The sequence below is a fragment of the Lagenorhynchus albirostris genome, chromosome 15 (genome assembly GCF_949774975.1).
Source record: "Lagenorhynchus albirostris chromosome 15, mLagAlb1.1, whole genome shotgun sequence".
NCBI classification, from domain to species: Eukaryota; Metazoa; Chordata; class Mammalia; order Artiodactyla; family Delphinidae; genus Lagenorhynchus; species Lagenorhynchus albirostris.
Genome location: NC_083109.1, coordinates 58,712,641 through 58,729,582, shown reverse-complemented (window position 1 = coordinate 58,729,582; position 16,942 = coordinate 58,712,641). Strand labels below are relative to the sequence as shown.

General features: G+C 58.3%; 1 protein-coding gene across 1 annotated transcript in view; it reads left to right on the top strand.

The window, feature by feature from the left end:
* Positions 1-16,942, top strand: part of LOC132506262 (uncharacterized) — a 190,512-nt gene that overhangs the window by 154,823 nt on the left and 18,747 nt on the right. The window contains exons 52-66 of the mRNA XM_060124800.1: positions 1,432-1,545; positions 1,640-1,768; positions 2,394-2,555; positions 3,939-4,103; positions 6,971-7,139; positions 7,558-7,742; positions 7,970-8,062; positions 8,214-8,418; positions 9,705-9,889; positions 9,971-10,068; positions 12,293-12,477; positions 15,122-15,327; positions 15,461-15,641; positions 16,394-16,503; positions 16,817-16,933. Coding sequence (XP_059980783.1) covers positions 1,432-1,545; positions 1,640-1,768; positions 2,394-2,555; positions 3,939-4,103; positions 6,971-7,139; positions 7,558-7,742; positions 7,970-8,062; positions 8,214-8,418; positions 9,705-9,889; positions 9,971-10,068; positions 12,293-12,477; positions 15,122-15,327; positions 15,461-15,641; positions 16,394-16,503; positions 16,817-16,933 — 2,304 coding nt within the window. The remainder of the gene's footprint in view (positions 1-1,431; positions 1,546-1,639; positions 1,769-2,393; positions 2,556-3,938; positions 4,104-6,970; positions 7,140-7,557; positions 7,743-7,969; positions 8,063-8,213; positions 8,419-9,704; positions 9,890-9,970; positions 10,069-12,292; positions 12,478-15,121; positions 15,328-15,460; positions 15,642-16,393; positions 16,504-16,816; positions 16,934-16,942) is intronic.

Sequence of the window (16,942 nt, the reverse complement as noted above, 5' to 3'; positions counted from 1 at the left end):
GAGCAGGGAGCATCTGAGGGGCCCTGGGTGTAGGGGTCTGGGGGTTGGTGAGCTGCGTGGCTGAGCCCACGGGTGGGGCATCTGGGACCACATGTGGGGGAGGAGGATCCCGTTTGTTCATCAGAGACAAGGACATCTCTGGAATCACAGATTCCTGAAGCTTGGAACCCCAAAGAGACCTTCATTCATTCCTTCATTCCTTCATCGGTACCTTATTAAGCACCTACTGTGTGCCAGGCAGTGTTGAGGTGCAGACACAGTCCCTGCATCGATAAAGCTCACACTTTAGTGGGAGAAACAGTTACAAGCATGTCCAATTCATCACTGAAGTGTCCGTTTGTTCAGTCAGTCACTGCAGGGGTTTGAGCAGGGCAGCTGGACTCTGCATCTGACTGGGAGGCCTTGGGCAGCTCACAGCACGTCCCTAAGCCTCAGTTTTTTTCTTCTGTGAAATGGAAGACAGTAAGCCAGTGTGTGCCAGGCAAAACAGGCAAAAAGACCAAAACTCAAGCAAATGAATGAATAAAGAAATTAAGAGTTGTGGTAAGCACCATAAAGAAAGTAAGGAGGGTGCTAAGAGAGAGAAACATTGGAGTGTGTGGGGGGCTACTTTAGATGGGGTGAACAGCGAGGGCTTCCTGGAGGAGGTGGTTTGTCAGCTGAGGACCCGCGGATGGGGAGGAGCTGGCTGTGACAAGCTGGAGAAACAGCGCAGTCCAGGCAGGAGGAACAGCAAGCGAAAGGCCCCGAGGTGGGAACGGGCTGGGTGCTTCAGGGAGAGCCAGAGGCGATTAAGACCAGGACCAAGGAAGCGATGGGGCAGGCGAGGGGGGAGATGAGGTCAGGGGAGGGGCAGCACGCAGGGCCCCTCTCTTGGCTCGGGCTGCCATAGCAAAACAGTACAGGCTGTGTGGCTCGAACCACAGCCATTTATTTGTCACGCTTCTGGAGGCTAGAAGTCCAAGATCAAGGTGCCGGCATTGTCAGCTTCTGGTGAGGGCTCTCCTGGCCTGCAGCCATCTCACTGTGTCCTTACGTGTCAGGGAGAGAGCTCTCTGGGGTCCTTCTTACAAAGACACTCATTCCATCGTGACCCCCCGCCCCAAACCTCATCTAACCCTATTCACCTCCCAGCGGCCCCACCTCCTGATGCTGTCACATTGGGGATTAGGGCTTCAACATACGAACTCGTGGGGTGATGTGAGTCAGTCCACAGCAGCCCCACGAACCCCAGTGAGGGGCTCAGATTTCATTCTGTCTTTGGGAATGATGAGTCTGGGTGTTGAGAATGAGGAGTTTTCCATCTAAACGCCTCTGGCCTCCCAGCCTGAGCGTGGCTCTAAGCTCTTACGAACACGAGCCGCAAGAGGAGGCACCGTCTCCACTCCCCACCTCTCTCCTCCGCCCGCCACTGGCCCCACGTCCTTGCAGGTACAGCTTGCCTGGAATGGAGGGCAGCCTGCGACTTTGCAGCTCACCTGGGCCGACAGGTCCTTGGCGCACAGCACCTCCTGGGATGGTTGCGTGGCCACCTCCCCGGGGCAGGTAGGCACTGGCTGCCCTGCTCATCAGGCACAGGCCTTTCTCTGAGCCCTGTGTTGCCCTCTGTGCCCCCAGTCACGTCCTCCATCCTCTTCAGCTCCAGGACACCTGGGGCCTGGGCGCCCTCAGGGCCTGTGGGGCCTTAACACAGACCCCAGCCGTGTTCAGCGAGTGGCTCGATCTGTCCTGGGACGGACGCCGGGTGCAGCAGAACCTGACGTATGAGGTGAGGCCTGGGGGGTTGGGGGTCCCCACCTGCTTCAGGAAGTGCCTGGCTCTGGGGCCCTAGGGTCCTGGGTGTAAGTGCTAGTTGTGCTGTGGATCCCGGGCAACTCATTTCTCCACTGTGAACCTTGGTTTTCTCATCTGTGAAATGGGTGCAGTAATCCTTCCCTGACTGGAGTGTAGTGAGAGCTCTGGGAGGTAAGGAAAGCAAGGCACCCAGCATGAGGCAAGCACTTGGGGAGCAGACGGGGAAGGAGCTGGTGACGCCAGTGGGCTTCTGGGGAGGGGTGGGGGGAGGTCGGGAGGTCAGGTTTCCAGAGGTGTCAGGGTCAAGGTCTCTCCAGCAGCACCGCCTGCCTGGGGCTCCTGATGGGCTAGGGAGAGACAGCGACAGCTAGCCCTGCAAGTCCCCTTGCCCCTTCTGGGTCTCCTTAGGCCCAGCCCCCCTCAGTCTCCCAACAGAAGTCCTGCTCAGAGTGTAAACGGCTGCTGTGGGGCTGACCAGGGCTCTGATGGTGGGATTTCTGGCATCCCCCTCCTCTTGTGGGGGGCTCCTGACTGCCGCTGGCCATGGGCACTCTCTCTTCTGGGACGAACCCCCATCCCACGGTGCCTTCTCCTTCCAGAGGCACCAGCCGTCCCGCCCGGACAAGATCCGTGCAGAGACCACACTGGAGCGCGTCCTCACGGCCTCCTGCGCCACGCAGAGTTTCCAGGGAGTCATGGAGACTGACTATGCCCACTGGCTGCGCCATTCCCTGCATCTGGGGCTCTGCCACCTGCCCAGGGTGAGTCTGTCCCAGGGAAAGGCCCAGGGACCCTGGTGGTGAGGAGAGAGGAGGGTGCCCGCCCAGGTCAGGGGTGTGAGTGAGGGAGCTGGATGCCGTCATCACAGCTCTGCACATGCCACTGGGCGACCCTGGGCAGGGCTCTCTCCTCTCTGAACATCCAGTGCTTCATCTGAAGGATGGAAGATGCAGTTGGTTCCAGCATGTAGGGTGATTGTGAAATTTAAGCTGTGACACTGGGAGAGTGCTCAACGCATAAACAAAAGCTGCTGCTTTCGTCATTATTATTAGGGGGAGGTGTTGGGACCCCTATCCCCCCAACATTCCCCCGAGTTTGTTAGCGGGTTGATTGGTCTTTCTGCATTCTTTCCACCCTTCCTTCCGCCCACCCACCCACCCCTCTTCTCAACCATCCAAACATCCATCCATCCATCTACCCACCCTCCCATCCTCCCTCCCATCCCTCCATCCATTCATCCCTCCATCCTCCCATTCCCCACATCCCAGGGGTCAAACGTTTTCTGTAAAGAGCCAGATGGTAAGTATTTTAAGTCTTGCAGACCATATGGTCTCTGTTGCAACTCTGGCATTGTGTCATGAAAGCCACCGTAGATGACATGTAAATGAATGGGTATGGCCATTCCCAATAAAGATCTATCTACAAGGACAGGCAGTGAGCCAGATTCGGCCCATGAGCCATAGTTTGCCAACCCCCAATCTGTTCATCCATTCAGAAAGCATTTGTAAGTCTTACCTCTGCCAGGCTCTGTTCTAGGTGCAGGGGCAAGGACGGTGAAAGGGACAGACGAGGTGCCTGCCCTCCTGAAGCTCACAGTCCAGTGGGTAGAAGAAGAAAAACCAGACAAGATGCATGATACGCAGTCAGGTGTGGTGAATGCTGTGAAGGAACGAAGCAGGGAGAGTGGACAGGGGACTGCAGGGGGCCTTGCTGACGAATGCAAACTGCAGCGGGAACAGCCCGTGCAAAGGCCCTGTGGCAGGAGCATGCTTAGAGTGTTTGAGGAACACAGGGTGGCCCTTATAGAGAGAGCGAGAGGGCGAGGTTAGAAGATAACGCAGACCCGTAGGACCCGCCAAGGAGACCGGCTTCTCCTCTAAGCGCAATGGGAAGGCAGAGGCTTTGAGCCGGGCGGGGGGGGGGGGGGGGTTGGACAGTGTCTGATTTGCATTTTTTTTTGAAACTTAGCCTGGCTGCCAAGTGGAGGAGGGGCTGTGGGCTGGGGCAGGAATGGAGGCTGGGAGACCTGATAGGCTATTGTGACAGTCCTGGCATGAGGGATAGTAGCCTGGACCAGGGCATAGGGAGAGGAAGCTGTGCTCCTGCACCTCCCTGACCACTGACACCCCACCCTTTCGTTCCAGGCCCTCTCGGTCTCCGGGGAGCACACCTTGGGCAGCGGTGGGCTTCTGCTACACTCCAAATGCCAGCTGGGCCTCGCCCCAGACCCAGACCACAGCCTGCACCTCAGCCTGACCCTCCGCAACCACAGCAGGCCCCGGATGCCTGACTTCTCCGGGGAGCTAGAGGTAAGGTGGCTGGGTCGGGACTGCCCACCCCATAGGCAGGATACTCTGATGTCCCTCTGTCTCTCTCTGCCCAGTGGACCACCACTGCCTGGGTGGCCCTGCCATCTAGTGGCCAGTATTAGAACTGCAGACTGGCACCCTAGTGGGGACCTGAGCTTAACTGTAGGTGGGACCCCCTGTGGCTGGCCCCCCCGCCCTGAGCAGCTCCTCTGCTGCCCCAACATCAGCCCTTCCTATAACCGAGAGGCAGTGGCTGGACTCCCAGGGTTTGAATCCCAGCCCAACCTCTTCCTGGCTAGCAACGTACTTCGCCTCTCTGTGCCTCAGTTCCTTCGCCTGTAAAGTGGCGGATAATCATTGCACCTACCCTACCTCCCATGGCATTAATATTGCAGGGATTAAGTATGTTAATACGTATAGATTGCTTAGAATAGTGCCTGATACAAAGCAGCCACTAAGTAAGTATTAGCTGCTATTATTATTAGCTATTACTGGCCGAGTCTTCTCCTACCCCTTCCACCTCCCAGCAGCCCAGGGAGGTAGAAGGGGGCAGAGCTGGGTTCCATACCTGCTCTGCTCCCACCTGGCCAAGGGCTATTGGGAACGGACCTCTTTGAGCCCCATTTCCTCATCTGTAAGTGGGGATCAGGTATATTTCACAGGGTGGTCAGTGGGGTTCTGGGCACCCCTCCCCTCCCCCCACACAGCACGGGCATACAGGAGGTGCGCCATAAGTGCTGTCATCCACCCATCTCTGTGTCTCCCTGGCTGGGTGACCTTGACCTTGTGACTTTCCCTCTTCAAGCCTCAGTCTTCTCTGTCAAATGGGAACAAATCCCATGTCCTTTGCAGAATTGTTGGGAGGAAAAGAAACAGAGTTTGCACAGCACGTGCACACAGTAGGTGCTCATGAGATGGGATTTTCCTTCCAGCATCCAACGCCGGATGAGGCATTTCTGTGTCTGGAGCTCACTCAGCTCCTGTTTCCGAGCCCAGGAGCGGTGGCAGTTTCAAAAGAGTTTTCCTTTCCGAGTTTCGCCAAGGCTGGCTCTCGTTTCCCCGTTTGCCAGCCAGGCCCCCAGCCACTCCCGCACCTGTAATCCGGGTGCCCCAAGGCTCACTTCCCCAGAATCGGAGGACTGGGAGTGAGCCCCGTGGGGCCCAACCCGCGGTGGGCGGCCAGGGAGCGGCTGGTCCTCCTGCTTCCATCCTGAGCATGTGCGCAGCTGGTTCTAACCGCTTCTCCCTTGCCCACCCCCTCTCTGCTTGCCCCATTTTGGGGTCCGTGGTGTGGAGAGAGGCCTTTCACAGCCTTGTTTGGTCTCTACACCAACCCGGCGGAGAAGAGGGACAGATTCGGGAGGTCAGGCACTCACCCCGGCTGCTGGGGCGCTCGCCACTCAGTGACAGTGACTAGGACGGACACCTCAGCTGTGGTCTGCAGGACACCCCGCCTCGGGCTCACCTCATGCACTGTGAAATCCCCTAAGGATTCCTGGGCTCCACCCCTCCCACCCACTTAGGAAGCTGCATGTTCAGTGAGTACCCTGAATTGGACTCCTAGGGCTGCTGTAACAAATTAGCCCCAACTCAGTGGTTTAGCACGACAGAAATGTCTTCTTTCACAGTTCTGGAGGTTAGAAATCTAAAATCAAGGTGTCAGCAGGGCTATGCTCCCTCCAGAAGCTCCAGGAAGGAATCCTTCCTCACCTCTTCCAGCTTCTGGGGGCTGCCAGCAATCCAGGCGTTCCTTAGCTGTGACTGCATTATTCCAATCTCTGTCTCTGTCTTCACGTGGCCTTCTTATGAGGACACCAGTTATTGGATTTCGGGCTTACCCTAATCCAGTATGACATCATCGTAATTTTAGTTCATCTACAAAGAACCTATTTCCAAATAACGTCACATTTACAGGTACCAAGGGTTAGAACTTGAACAGATCTTTTTGAGGAATATAAGCCCATAACACACCTCACACACACACACACACACGCACACGCACACGCGCGCGCGCACGCACACACACACACACACACACACACTGATTGCTGATAAATTTTGAGAACCACCATTCTATATCCGATCTTATAGATTTTGAACCTGAGGCCCAGAGAGGGTAACACACTTACTCAAGGCTGCACAGCTTGTTAGCTGCAATATCTGGACTAGAATACAGAGCAGCTGAATTCAGGCCAGAGGTGGCTCCCCTCCCCTACAACGGCTTCTTAATCAGCCCATTGGCCTCCCCCCTGCAAGGTCTCCCTAGGGTTCCTTCTCTTAAGGCCTCTGAGGCTTTTCCTGCCTTTGCCCCACCCCATTCGAAACCCTCCTGTCTTGTGTCCCCTTCCCTCAAGGCTGGTGGCTGCAAGGGCTGGGATGAACTGCTCAGTGCCGGCCTTTATGCTGGGTGCTACCCACGATGTCTTCCTTGAACTTGTGGAGACATTTGCAGTGGTTCTCATGCAAACATGGAAACCCTGGCCTGCAGGTGGAGACACCTGGGCACTGGGAACGTAAAGATGCCAGTGCCCAGCCCCTCCTCCAATCAGTTAAGTCAGAATCTCTGGGGTGAGGCCTCGGCAGCAGGAATTTTTAAGCTACTTGGATGCTGTGCGCCGCGCTTGGTTAGGTCCCTGGATGTGGATTTTAATAAGCATTTTCTGCAGTTGGTAGGATTCTGAGCCCTGTGGCAGGGGTGTAAGGTGGGGGGACCCAGTGCCCCTGAAGATGTGGAGGCGGGTGGGCATTGCCTTTTCCCTGCAGGTTCAACCTCACCCTCCTCAGCCACCTCTCCCTGGGCCTGGGGCCAACAGGGGCCAGAGGCCAGAGGCCAGGCTGCACTCAGGCCTCTGCCCTTCGCCTCCCAGCTCCGCGGCCCCAAGGCTCAGCAGTTTGGCCTGCTGGGTCGGGTCTCCACCTCAGCTTCTCGAAGCTTGGTCCAGCTGGAGGGAAATGTGGACGACGGGGACGAGAAAGTGAGGCTGTTGGTGTCCCGGGCCCCGAGCTGCTTCCAGGCCTCGGTGGCCCACAAGGAAGGTGAGTGGAGGTACTGGTGTGGCTCAGCGGCCTGGCCAAGGCCCCAGCTTGGCCCAAGAGTGGACAGAGATTGGGGTGCTGAGAGCTCGAAGTCAGAGGAAACCCTGGTAGGACTTGGTGGTACCCCCAGCTTGGAGGTGATGATGAGCTTCCTGTGGTCACCTGTGGTGCCAGGAGAGGCTGGGTAAGTCTGGACCAGAGGTGGGTGTGGGCTGGGGGATGGGGCAGAAACCAGGCTTCAGGGGTTTGGAGGTTGATTTAGGCAGCTCAGTTCAAGGCCCTCAAATCCTTGGGCCTTTGAGACTCTGCCTGTGGGCAGTGGGGAGCTACAGAAGGCTGTGGAGAGCGGGAGGAGTGGGCAGCTGGGAGGCAGATGGACGAGTCCTGGGTACAACGGCGGGTCCCTTCCTGGCCCCAGGGAGGCAAGAGGAGAGTGTGGTGCTGCGGGCATGTGCCCACAGGCGGACTGCGGAGGTGGAGGCCCTGTTCCAGGACAGCGGGCAGCCCATCCAGCCCCTGGGACGCCTGACCCTGCAGGCTGCCAACCAGAGCCTCCGCTTGGCTGCACATGGCTGCCAGGGGGCCCTGCTGGGCCACGTGGAGGTGAGAGGGCCCAGGGCTGGGGGGAGGGGTGTTATTCCTACCCCCGACCCCCACCCTGCCCGGGCAGAGGCCACAGGACCAGGATCCCTAAGTCCAGGAGTACCAAGGAAACCAGAGGCAGACAGCCCGTAGTGTGGCCAGCACGTCCTTGGGCGTTGCTGCCGGCACCGAGAGCATTCTGTCCACTTCGTTCCCGTGAGGCCCAGCCTGTCCCTCTGTGTCCGCAGTCCAGGGTGGCTGCTCTTGGGTCCCAGGTGCAAGCCCGGCTGGAGGAGAAGATCCATGGCTTGGACGCCTACGTGAGAAGGTTCCAGCGCCTGGTGGGTAGAGTGCACTGTGATGTCGGGGGCACCCTTGGAGAACGGGAGGGAGCGTGAGGCTGTGGGAGGTCACCCCTCTGGCTCGTCCCGGGCCTCCCTCATGGACATGAGGGTCTTCTGGAGCTTTCTGTGCCCCCGTTCCCCTGCCCAGGTGCAGCCGGCGGGTGCCCTGGATGGCGTGGCAGGCCCCCTTCTGCAGCTGTGCCAGGCGGGGCTGGGGGCCGTGCGGGAGAGCGGCCGGGCGGTGGCTGCGCTGTGGGACCAGAGCCGGGCCAGGCAGGGGCTGACACACCGCGTGCCGCTCTACCTGGAGAGGCTGCAGGCAGGGCTGGAGCAGCTGCGGGATGAGCTGGAACGTGAGTGCAGGAGTCAGGGCGTGACCGTGCACCCAGATCCACACCTGATCCCAGGGCCCCCGACCCCAGGCCCCTCACGCTCGGCCTGGGCTACTGGTTCAACCAGAAAGGCCACCTGATTTCTGGCAGGCCTGCAGCCCAACTTCCTTTAGACCCTCTGCCTTATTTCTCATGGATCTAGAGCCTTCAGACTTTTGGAACAGTGTCCATTCTTGTCAGTCTCCAAGCTCATATCCCTCATGCCTGCTGCCTTACCTCTTCTGGGACTGCTGCCCAAGTTTCTTCGGTCCCCGCCTGATTTCTCTTGGGTATATAGCTTTACTTCTATTAGGCCCACTGCCGTAGATTCTAGGGCCTATTTCTGGTTCTGTGCTAAGCACCAGTGAGACCGTGCGGGTCGTGAAGGCTGCTGTCCCGAGCGCCCTCCTGGCGGTGCTGGGACCCCCCCCCAGCCTCTCCCAGGAGCACCAGGGCTGACAGCTGGCCCAGCAGGGAGCCCCAGGACCCTGCCCAGCACCAGGGCGGCCGTCCCTCTGACTGGCCAGTGCTCGGGCCAGACAGCCTATTAAATGTACTCTCACCCCTGCTTGTGTCCCTTTGTCAGAATCCCAGGGCCACCCCCAGCCTCGTGATTCACTAGGACTCACAGCTCTCAGGACATAGTTGCACCCACGGCTATGATTTGCTACAAGGACAGGATACAGAGCCAGGTGGCGGAGGGACAGGTGCAGGGGAGGTTCTAGGGAGACCGAGCACGAGCTTCCAGACTCCTCTCCCAGTGGGGGCACACAGGACGCCCTCCACTCCCCCAGCTTTGAATTGTGACAACACGTGTCAAACGCTGTCTGCCAGGGGAGCTCGTTAGAGACCCTGCGCCCAGGCTTCTCATTGGGGGCTGGTCACGTATGAGCCTCTGCCTGGCACAGACCAACATTCCAGACTCGCAGAAGGAAAGGGGGTGTTCAATGTAAACCACATTGTTCGTGCAATCCAGGCACAGTGAGGCCCTCTTATCAGGTCTGGGAATGGTGGGAACCCCCCAGAATCCAGCCAGGGCTGACCCTGTGAACAGGCCTTGCAGTTGGGCAGTCTCAGGCCTGCCGGGCTAACTCTTTTCCAGTCTCTAGTGCCACCACCTCATTCCAGGTCACAGGTCCTATTTCCTTCCTGGAGGCCCGGGTTGTCGGGGGGCTGGTTTTCCTTTGTGGGCCTGGGATGCGGGTAGCGGCATCTCACCTGCCACCAGGACCGGGAGGCCTCACGGTGGGTGGTGGCTGCCTTTGCAGAGCCCCTGGCCACGCTGAAGGATGCCTACTTGGAGGTGACAGTGCAGCCCCTGGACAAGGTGTGGCAGGAGCGGGCCGAGGAGGCCGTGCAGCGGCTGCAGGCCTGGGTGTCCGGGACGCCGGGGACCTGGGGGTCCGGGCCCATCGCGGCGGCGCTGGAGGCCACGAGGGGCGCCCTGGAGCTGGTGAGGTGGGGCGAGGGGGAGGGCGGCGGCCCTGCGGGCAGGGATGGCCCTGACGGCTCTCACTGCCCCCACCTGCTCCAGGCCACCCACCAGATGCTGTCTTGGGCTGAAGCTGTGTTCTCACAGGCACTGAGACGGCTCTGCAAACCCTTGCTGGACCTGTACAGCTTCTCAGCCAGGTAACTTGTCCCCTCTGCGGTCCTGCCCCACGCCAGGCACACCCTCCGTCTCATCTGCTCCCCTGACAGCCCTTCCATAGAGACATTATCAGCCCATTTTACAGATAAGGAAACTGAGGCTTATTCTTCATTCCACGGATATTTTATGAGCACTGTCTCTGAGCAGGCGCTGTTTTAGGTTTGCAGACAGCGGCGAGTGGGATAGATCCTGGCCCTCACGAGGGCCATGGCTGAGCAGGGAGACGGTCACTGAACACAATGACCAGGTTATCTACCCTCAGGGGCGGCAGGCCTTCCTATAAAGGGCCTGAGAGTGATGTGTTCAGGATTTGTAGCCCGATGGTCTCTCACGTAGCCTTCGTTTTTTGTTTTTGTTAAGGATCCTTTAAACAGTAAAAGCCATTCTTAGCTTGCAGGCCATTCCAAAGCAGGACCCAGGTTGGATTCGGCCATGGACCACAGTCTACCGACCTCTGAGCTAGATGTTAGGTACCAAGTGCTACAGAAAAAAAAAAGGCAGGACATGTGGGTTGATGGGGGCATTTTATTTTTATTTTTTAAATCTTTTTGTTTATTTTGGCTGGGGGGCACGTGGGATCTTAGTTCCCCAACTAGGAATCCAACCCGTGCCCCCGGCAGTGGAAGCGCAGAGTCTTAACCACTGGACCGCCAGAGAAGCCCCCGATGGGGGCATTATAAAGAGTGAGGCTGTGGTTGGCTTCAGTGAGAAGGTAGCATTTGAGCAAGGGCTTGAAGGGTGAGGGAGTGAGCCGGGTGCACATCATGGGAAGAGCGTTCCAGGCAGAGGGCACAGCTGGTGCAAAGGCCCAGGGGTGGGAGTGCACTTCCTGCTTGAGGAATCTGAAGGAAGCCAGGGGGCTGGAGCAGAGAGTGGAGGAGTCGCGGGTGCGGGGGGGGGGGCGGGTAACGGGTTCCGGGCAGCCTGGGGCCTTTGTCTCTTACTCTGAAATGGGAACACACAGGAGATTTTGAGCTGAGGAAGGACATGAGCTACCTTTCATCTAAAAAGATTCCTCTGGCCCCAGTGTTGAGAATAAAGACTGGGGGCAGGGAGGGGGATAGAAGCAGGGAGCCCAGTTTAGAATGGTCCAGGCGAGATGGGAGAGTAGCTGCGCCAAGCAGCGGCAGCCGCGGAGGGGGTGCGAGGCAGTCAGGTTCCGGGTGTTGTAAGGACAAGCCTGTAGGATTGGTTGACAGATTGGATGTAGGTGGTGAAAGAGAAGAGCCAGGGATGACCCCCAGGGTCTTGGCTTTGATGACTGGAAGGATGGAGGGTCCATCTACGGAGTGATGGGGATGACTGGTGTGCAGGGAGCAGCTTGGAGCTCTGTTGGTTTCCTGTGGCTACCACAGCAAATGACCACAAGTTCAGTGGCTTAAGCGACACAGATGTGTTCTCGTGTAGTTCTGGAGGTCAGAAATTCAAAATGAATGGCAGGTTCCTCCGAGAGGCTCAGGGCATAGCCCTTCCCTTCCCAGCCCCTGCAGGCTGCCTGCTTGCCTCGGCTCGTGGCCCCCACCTCCATCTTCAAAGCCAACAGGGCAGCATCTTCTCCCCTCTGACTGTTGTCCTTATATCTTCTCTCTGACCCTCCTGCCTCTCTTATAAGGTCCATTGTGATTCCATTGGCCACCTGGAAATCTGTCTCAAAATCTTTAGTGTAGTCACACCTGCAGAGTCCCTTTGGCCTCCTGAGATAACACAGTCACAGGTTCCAGGAACTTGGGCGTCTTTGGGGCTGTTGCTCAGCCTGCTGTGGTGGGAGTGGGTGTCTGGAGCTCTTTCCGACCTGCTGAGTTTGAGACGCCATCAGGACACCCCACTGAGGCAGCTTTCTGAGGCCTGGGCCGTAGAGCAATTTGGAGGTTTTGGAGGAGTCACTGGCCCTGAAGGAGCAGCAGAGCCAGCTTCAGGGACAGGCCTGAGGAGCCCCTTCCCCACACAGGCCGGAGGCCCCGCCAAGGCACATACGTTCAGGCCCCTGGCAGGAGATCAGATGCCTGCGTCCTTAAAATAGGACAGTCATTTCTACCCCCAGCCTCCACCTCCCAAACAAAGCCTGTGCCCTCCCTAAGAGGCTGACGTTCCGTGGAGGTCAGCTTGCGCCGGACCCTTACATGGCCATCCTGCGGCCGCGGAAAGTGAGGCTCCGACAGGCACGACTTGTGCTGGGGTCTCCCAGCTCCTCTGTGCTCCCTCCAGGGACCACTCAGTGGTGGTGACACTGCCGATGCTGCCTGCAGGGGACGAGCCCCTGGACGTGGCCCGGGTGACCAGCCACCTGGTGGAGGAGAAGTTGCTGCGGCCACTCCGAGAGCTGTATGGGACCAGCGTGCTGGCCGAGTACCACCGGCTCAAACACCGTCTGCTGGGGGCCCCCTCTGGATGTGAGTCCTACGCCGCCCTCCTCCCCGGGACCCCTCTACCCTTTGGAACGTGGCAGCAGGACCTGGCAGGGCCAGATAGACAGTGGGACCATCCCCTAGTAGTACAGGGAAGCCTTAGCATTGTAGTGCTGGGCCCATCTGATCCCAGGCTGATTCCAGAGGTTACTGGGCTTCCCAACGTCAAACAGGATGAGGGTTGGGCTGCAGATCCAGGCTTTTGGCCAGAAAGTAAAAGCCTGAGCCTGGAACCCAGCGCGGAGGCGCGGCGAGGGACTGAGGGCCAGGGCCAGCTCCCTCCAGGCAGACTCTGCAGGAGAAGCACCAGGCAGACCTCCAGTTGCAGCCGCAAGGCCACTAATTGAGTCCAGACTGTCCGTCAGGCAAGGCCCGGAGCCACAGGCAGTGCTGGGACCAGACGCAGCTCTGGGGGCCCTGGGGGCTTGGAGCCCCTGGAGTTTGCATCCGCTGCCCTGAGTGCGATCTGGTGAGTCTCCTCACCTCTCTGGCACCTGGAGGGGGCAACGTGGCTCACCGGTGTGGTAACGAGTGTGCGCCTTTGGTGCCCGGCAGGGTCTCAAGTCAGTGGGAAAGCTTGGCAAGGACGGGTATGTAGCATCGGGTCTTGTGAGCTCACAGGTGGGAACGCGGAGGCTTGGGCAGGTGGGAGCCCCCCCAGAGTCTGGGGGTACTTGTCCGCTAGGCAGCGTGGCGACTGGAAACAGCCTGGTCTTTGGGTTCCATGTGTGCGACCGGGGACCGGCCTGTGACCTTCAGCTCTGACACCTGACAAGGGGCTCCTAGTGCCCTCCTCGTGAGGCCATCACGGGCTGTCACGGGCCAGCAGCTGCCGGGCACCTGGCCTGGGCGTGTGTTCAACGGGTGGGGCTTCTCTTACCCGACCCCCACGCAAGCCTCTGCTCCGCAGCAGCGCTGGCTCAGGGGGTCCGAACTACCCTCTCTCGGGCCCCCTCCTGCCCACCGTGAAGAGGGCTGGGCCTGGCCCACGCGGCACCTCCCTCCTGTTGGATGGAGCCTTTGGCCGTACTTTTTTTTTTTTAATGAAGACATTTGACTTTTGTGGGGGCATTCTGTTGTTTCTTTTTTACAAAAATATTTATTATTTGGCTTCCTTGGGTCTTAGTTGTGGCATGCAGGATCTTTCGTTGCAGCGCACAGGCTTCTCTCTCGTTGTGGCATGTGGGCTCCAGAGCACACGGGCTCAGTAGTTGCGGCACACGGGCTGTCTAGTTGTGGTGCAAGGGCTCAGTAGTTGCAGGGCATGGGCTTAGTTGCCCCATGGCATGTACAATCTTAGTTCTCTGACCAGGGATCAAACCCACATCCCCTGCATTGGAAGTGCAGCGTCTTAACCACTGAACTGCCAGGGAAGTCCCTGTGTCATATTTTAGATTCCACATACAAGTGATATCATGATAATCTCTAGTTGCATCCATGTTGCTGCACCTGGCATCGTTTCATTCTTTTTTATGGCTGAGTAGTATCCCATTGTATATATGTACCACATCTTTATCCATTCATCAGTCAATTTAGGTTGTTTCCATGTCTTAGCTATTGCGAATAATGCTGCTGTGAACATAGCAGTGCATGTATCTTTTTGATTTAGAGTTTTGTCTGGATATATGCCCAGGAGTGGGATTGCTGGGTCATATGGTAGTTCTGTTATTAGTTTTCTAAGGAAGCTCCACACTGTTCTCTGTAGTGGTTGTACCAATTCACATTTCCACCAACAGCGTAGGAGGGTTCCCTTTTCTCCACATCCTCTCCAGCATTTGTTATCTGTAGACTTTTTAATAATGGCCATTCTGACCAGTGTGAAGTGCTACCTCATTGTAGTTTTGATTTGCATTTCTCTAATAATTAGCGATGTTGAGCATCTTTTCATGTGCCTATTGGCTATTTGTACGTCTTCTTTGGAGAAATGTTTATTTATGTCTTCTGCCCATTTTTCGATTGGGTTGTTTGTTTTTTTAATATTGAGCTGTATGAATTGTTTGCATATTTTGGAAATTAAGCCCTAGTTGGTCTCATCGTTTGCAAATATTTTCTCCCATTCTGTAGCTTGTCTTTTCGTTTGTGATTTCCTTTGTTGTACAAAAGCTTGTAAGCTTGGTTAGGTCCCATCTGTTTATTTTTGGTTTTATTTCTGGTGCCTTGGGAGACTGCAGGTTGCCCATTTAAAGTGTCTGATTCAGTGGCTAGTGTGCGTCCATCACAGAACCTTCATCACCCCAAAAAGACACCCTGCATCCCTTAGCTCCGTGTCCCCATCCCTCAGCTACACCCCCAGTCTACTTTGTCTCTGTGGATTTGCCTGTTCTGGACACCGCGTATGAATGGAGTCACGTAACACGTGCCCTTTTATAACGGGCTTTTCACTCAGCGTAAAGTTTCTGAGGTTCGTCAGTGTTGGAGCGTGCATCACACCTCATTCACCTGAGGGGACCCCTAGAGCTCAAGTCATCTTGAAGCCAGAGGTTCTTGGGGACAGACCCCACTCCCCACGTGGGCTGCCCATGAGGACATGGGCCAGGGAGCAGGCTCTGGACAGGCTGGGCTGCCCCGTGGGCTCAGGTCCCGGGCACAGCGGGCCCCACTCCCCCTGCATCCGGCCTCTTCTCTGCAGACCACGCTGTGGTGGCCGGCGCCAGGCATGTGGTGACCTTCGACGGCCAGGTGTGGGGCATCAGTGCCCACTGCAGCAGCCTGCTGCTGGCCAAGGACTTCGCTCACGGCACATTCTCGCTGACGCTAAACCGGGCGGGCTCGGGGCTCACGTCCCTGACCGTGGAGTTGAACCACACCACCCTCATCCTCTGCCCCAGCCTGAAGGTGAGCCTGCAAGAGTTGGGGGGGGGGCGGGTGGGCACATCGCCCAGACACTTTCCTGCCTCCTGTCACGTCCACACACCTGTGCCCTGTGGAGACTGTCACCTGTCCTGCTCAGCCCCTGTCTGGCCCGCAGACCTACAGGCTGTACAACTCTTCCCTGCCTGGGGAGAGCTGTCTGCACCTGGATCTGCCTCCCGCCAAGACCAGGAGGAACAACGTCCCCAGGATCGAGCTGACTAGTGAGGACGGTGTCTCTGTGGTCTGTGACCTCCACGCCAGCCTCTGCAGCCTGACTCTCAGCGTCTGGCAGCACGGTGGGTCTGGGCCCCCACTGGCGGCCTCTGAGCCAGTGCGGTCAGCTTCCAGGGCTGAGACTGACAGATCCCAGTGGGCAGCACTCCGAGTCCTTGGGAGGCTGTGGGCAGGAGGCCCGGGGACACTCTTGGGCCTCTGCTGCTCCTCAGGGCTGACAACCCGAGCGGGTATCAGAACAGCCCAAACAGCTCAGAACTGGAAGAGGGTCAAAGGCCATCTCTCCCGGCTTTGATCACGTCCAGCACTGGGACAGCCCCTACTCCAGCGGCAGCGCAACTCTGGATACAGCCCCGCTGGCTGGCCGCTGCCCCGTTTCAGGCGCTGCAGCGCGCACGGCCTGCTCCTTCTCACGTGATCCTCCCGCTGCTGTCCCCTGGGACACGTGACATGACCCAGGCTAATTTACGGGCCCCCCCACTCCTCCAGCCACGAACATCAGGGCCAGGCTTTGAGCCCAGAGCTCTGACCCCACGGCTGCCCCCTTCTCTGGGACGTGCCGCTCCCCTTGATCTGGTTGGGCAGCCCCAGGAACACCTGTAAAGAGCTTGCATCCCGACCACTCGGGATGGGGCTGCTGGGTGGGGGAGGGAACAAATGCTTTTCTCAGTCCTTTTTCTCCTCTCCCTCTGGTGAAGTTTCAGAGCCAGGACCGGTGTTGGGGGGTCAGGCGTGGAGGGTGCAGGGTCTGGCCATGCCCCCCCCCCCCGCCAACCCTGGCCAGCAGGCTCTCACAGCCTTTCCTGCCCCACAGGCCTGTCCGCTGGCCTTCTGGGCACCAACGACAACGAGGCAAGCAATGAGCTGATGCTGCCGGACGGCACGGTGGCCAGCAGCCTGGAGGAGGTCACCCCCGCCTGGCAGGTGAGCTGGCTAGCCAGCCCTCCCTCCCTCAGGGCCGGGCGTCATCACTAGGACGCTGTGGCTGTGGATGGAGAGGGGAACAGGTGTGACCCGGGCGCGCCCCGGAGAGGGAAGCCTCTGTGTGGATTGGCCGTGGACCTGAGGAGGGTGGGGCCCCCACCTCCGAGGCTCCTGGGCCTGCATGTTCCACACCTGCAGGGAACCTCTCAGTCCGAGGGGGTGGTGGTTCCCTCCTGGGGCTGCAGCCCCCAGTGGAGCTGCCTGGAGAAAGGAGGTCCAGGCAGGAGCCTGAGTCTTGGGTTCGTCTCCCCAGGTGGGTGGTGACTGCAGGGCCATGGAGAAGACTCGGCGGGCATGCCCGGGACAGAGCCTCACCTGCCGGGCCTTCTTCCAGGACCCCCGCTCCAGCCTGGGGAACTGCTTCGGGGTGGTGAGTGTG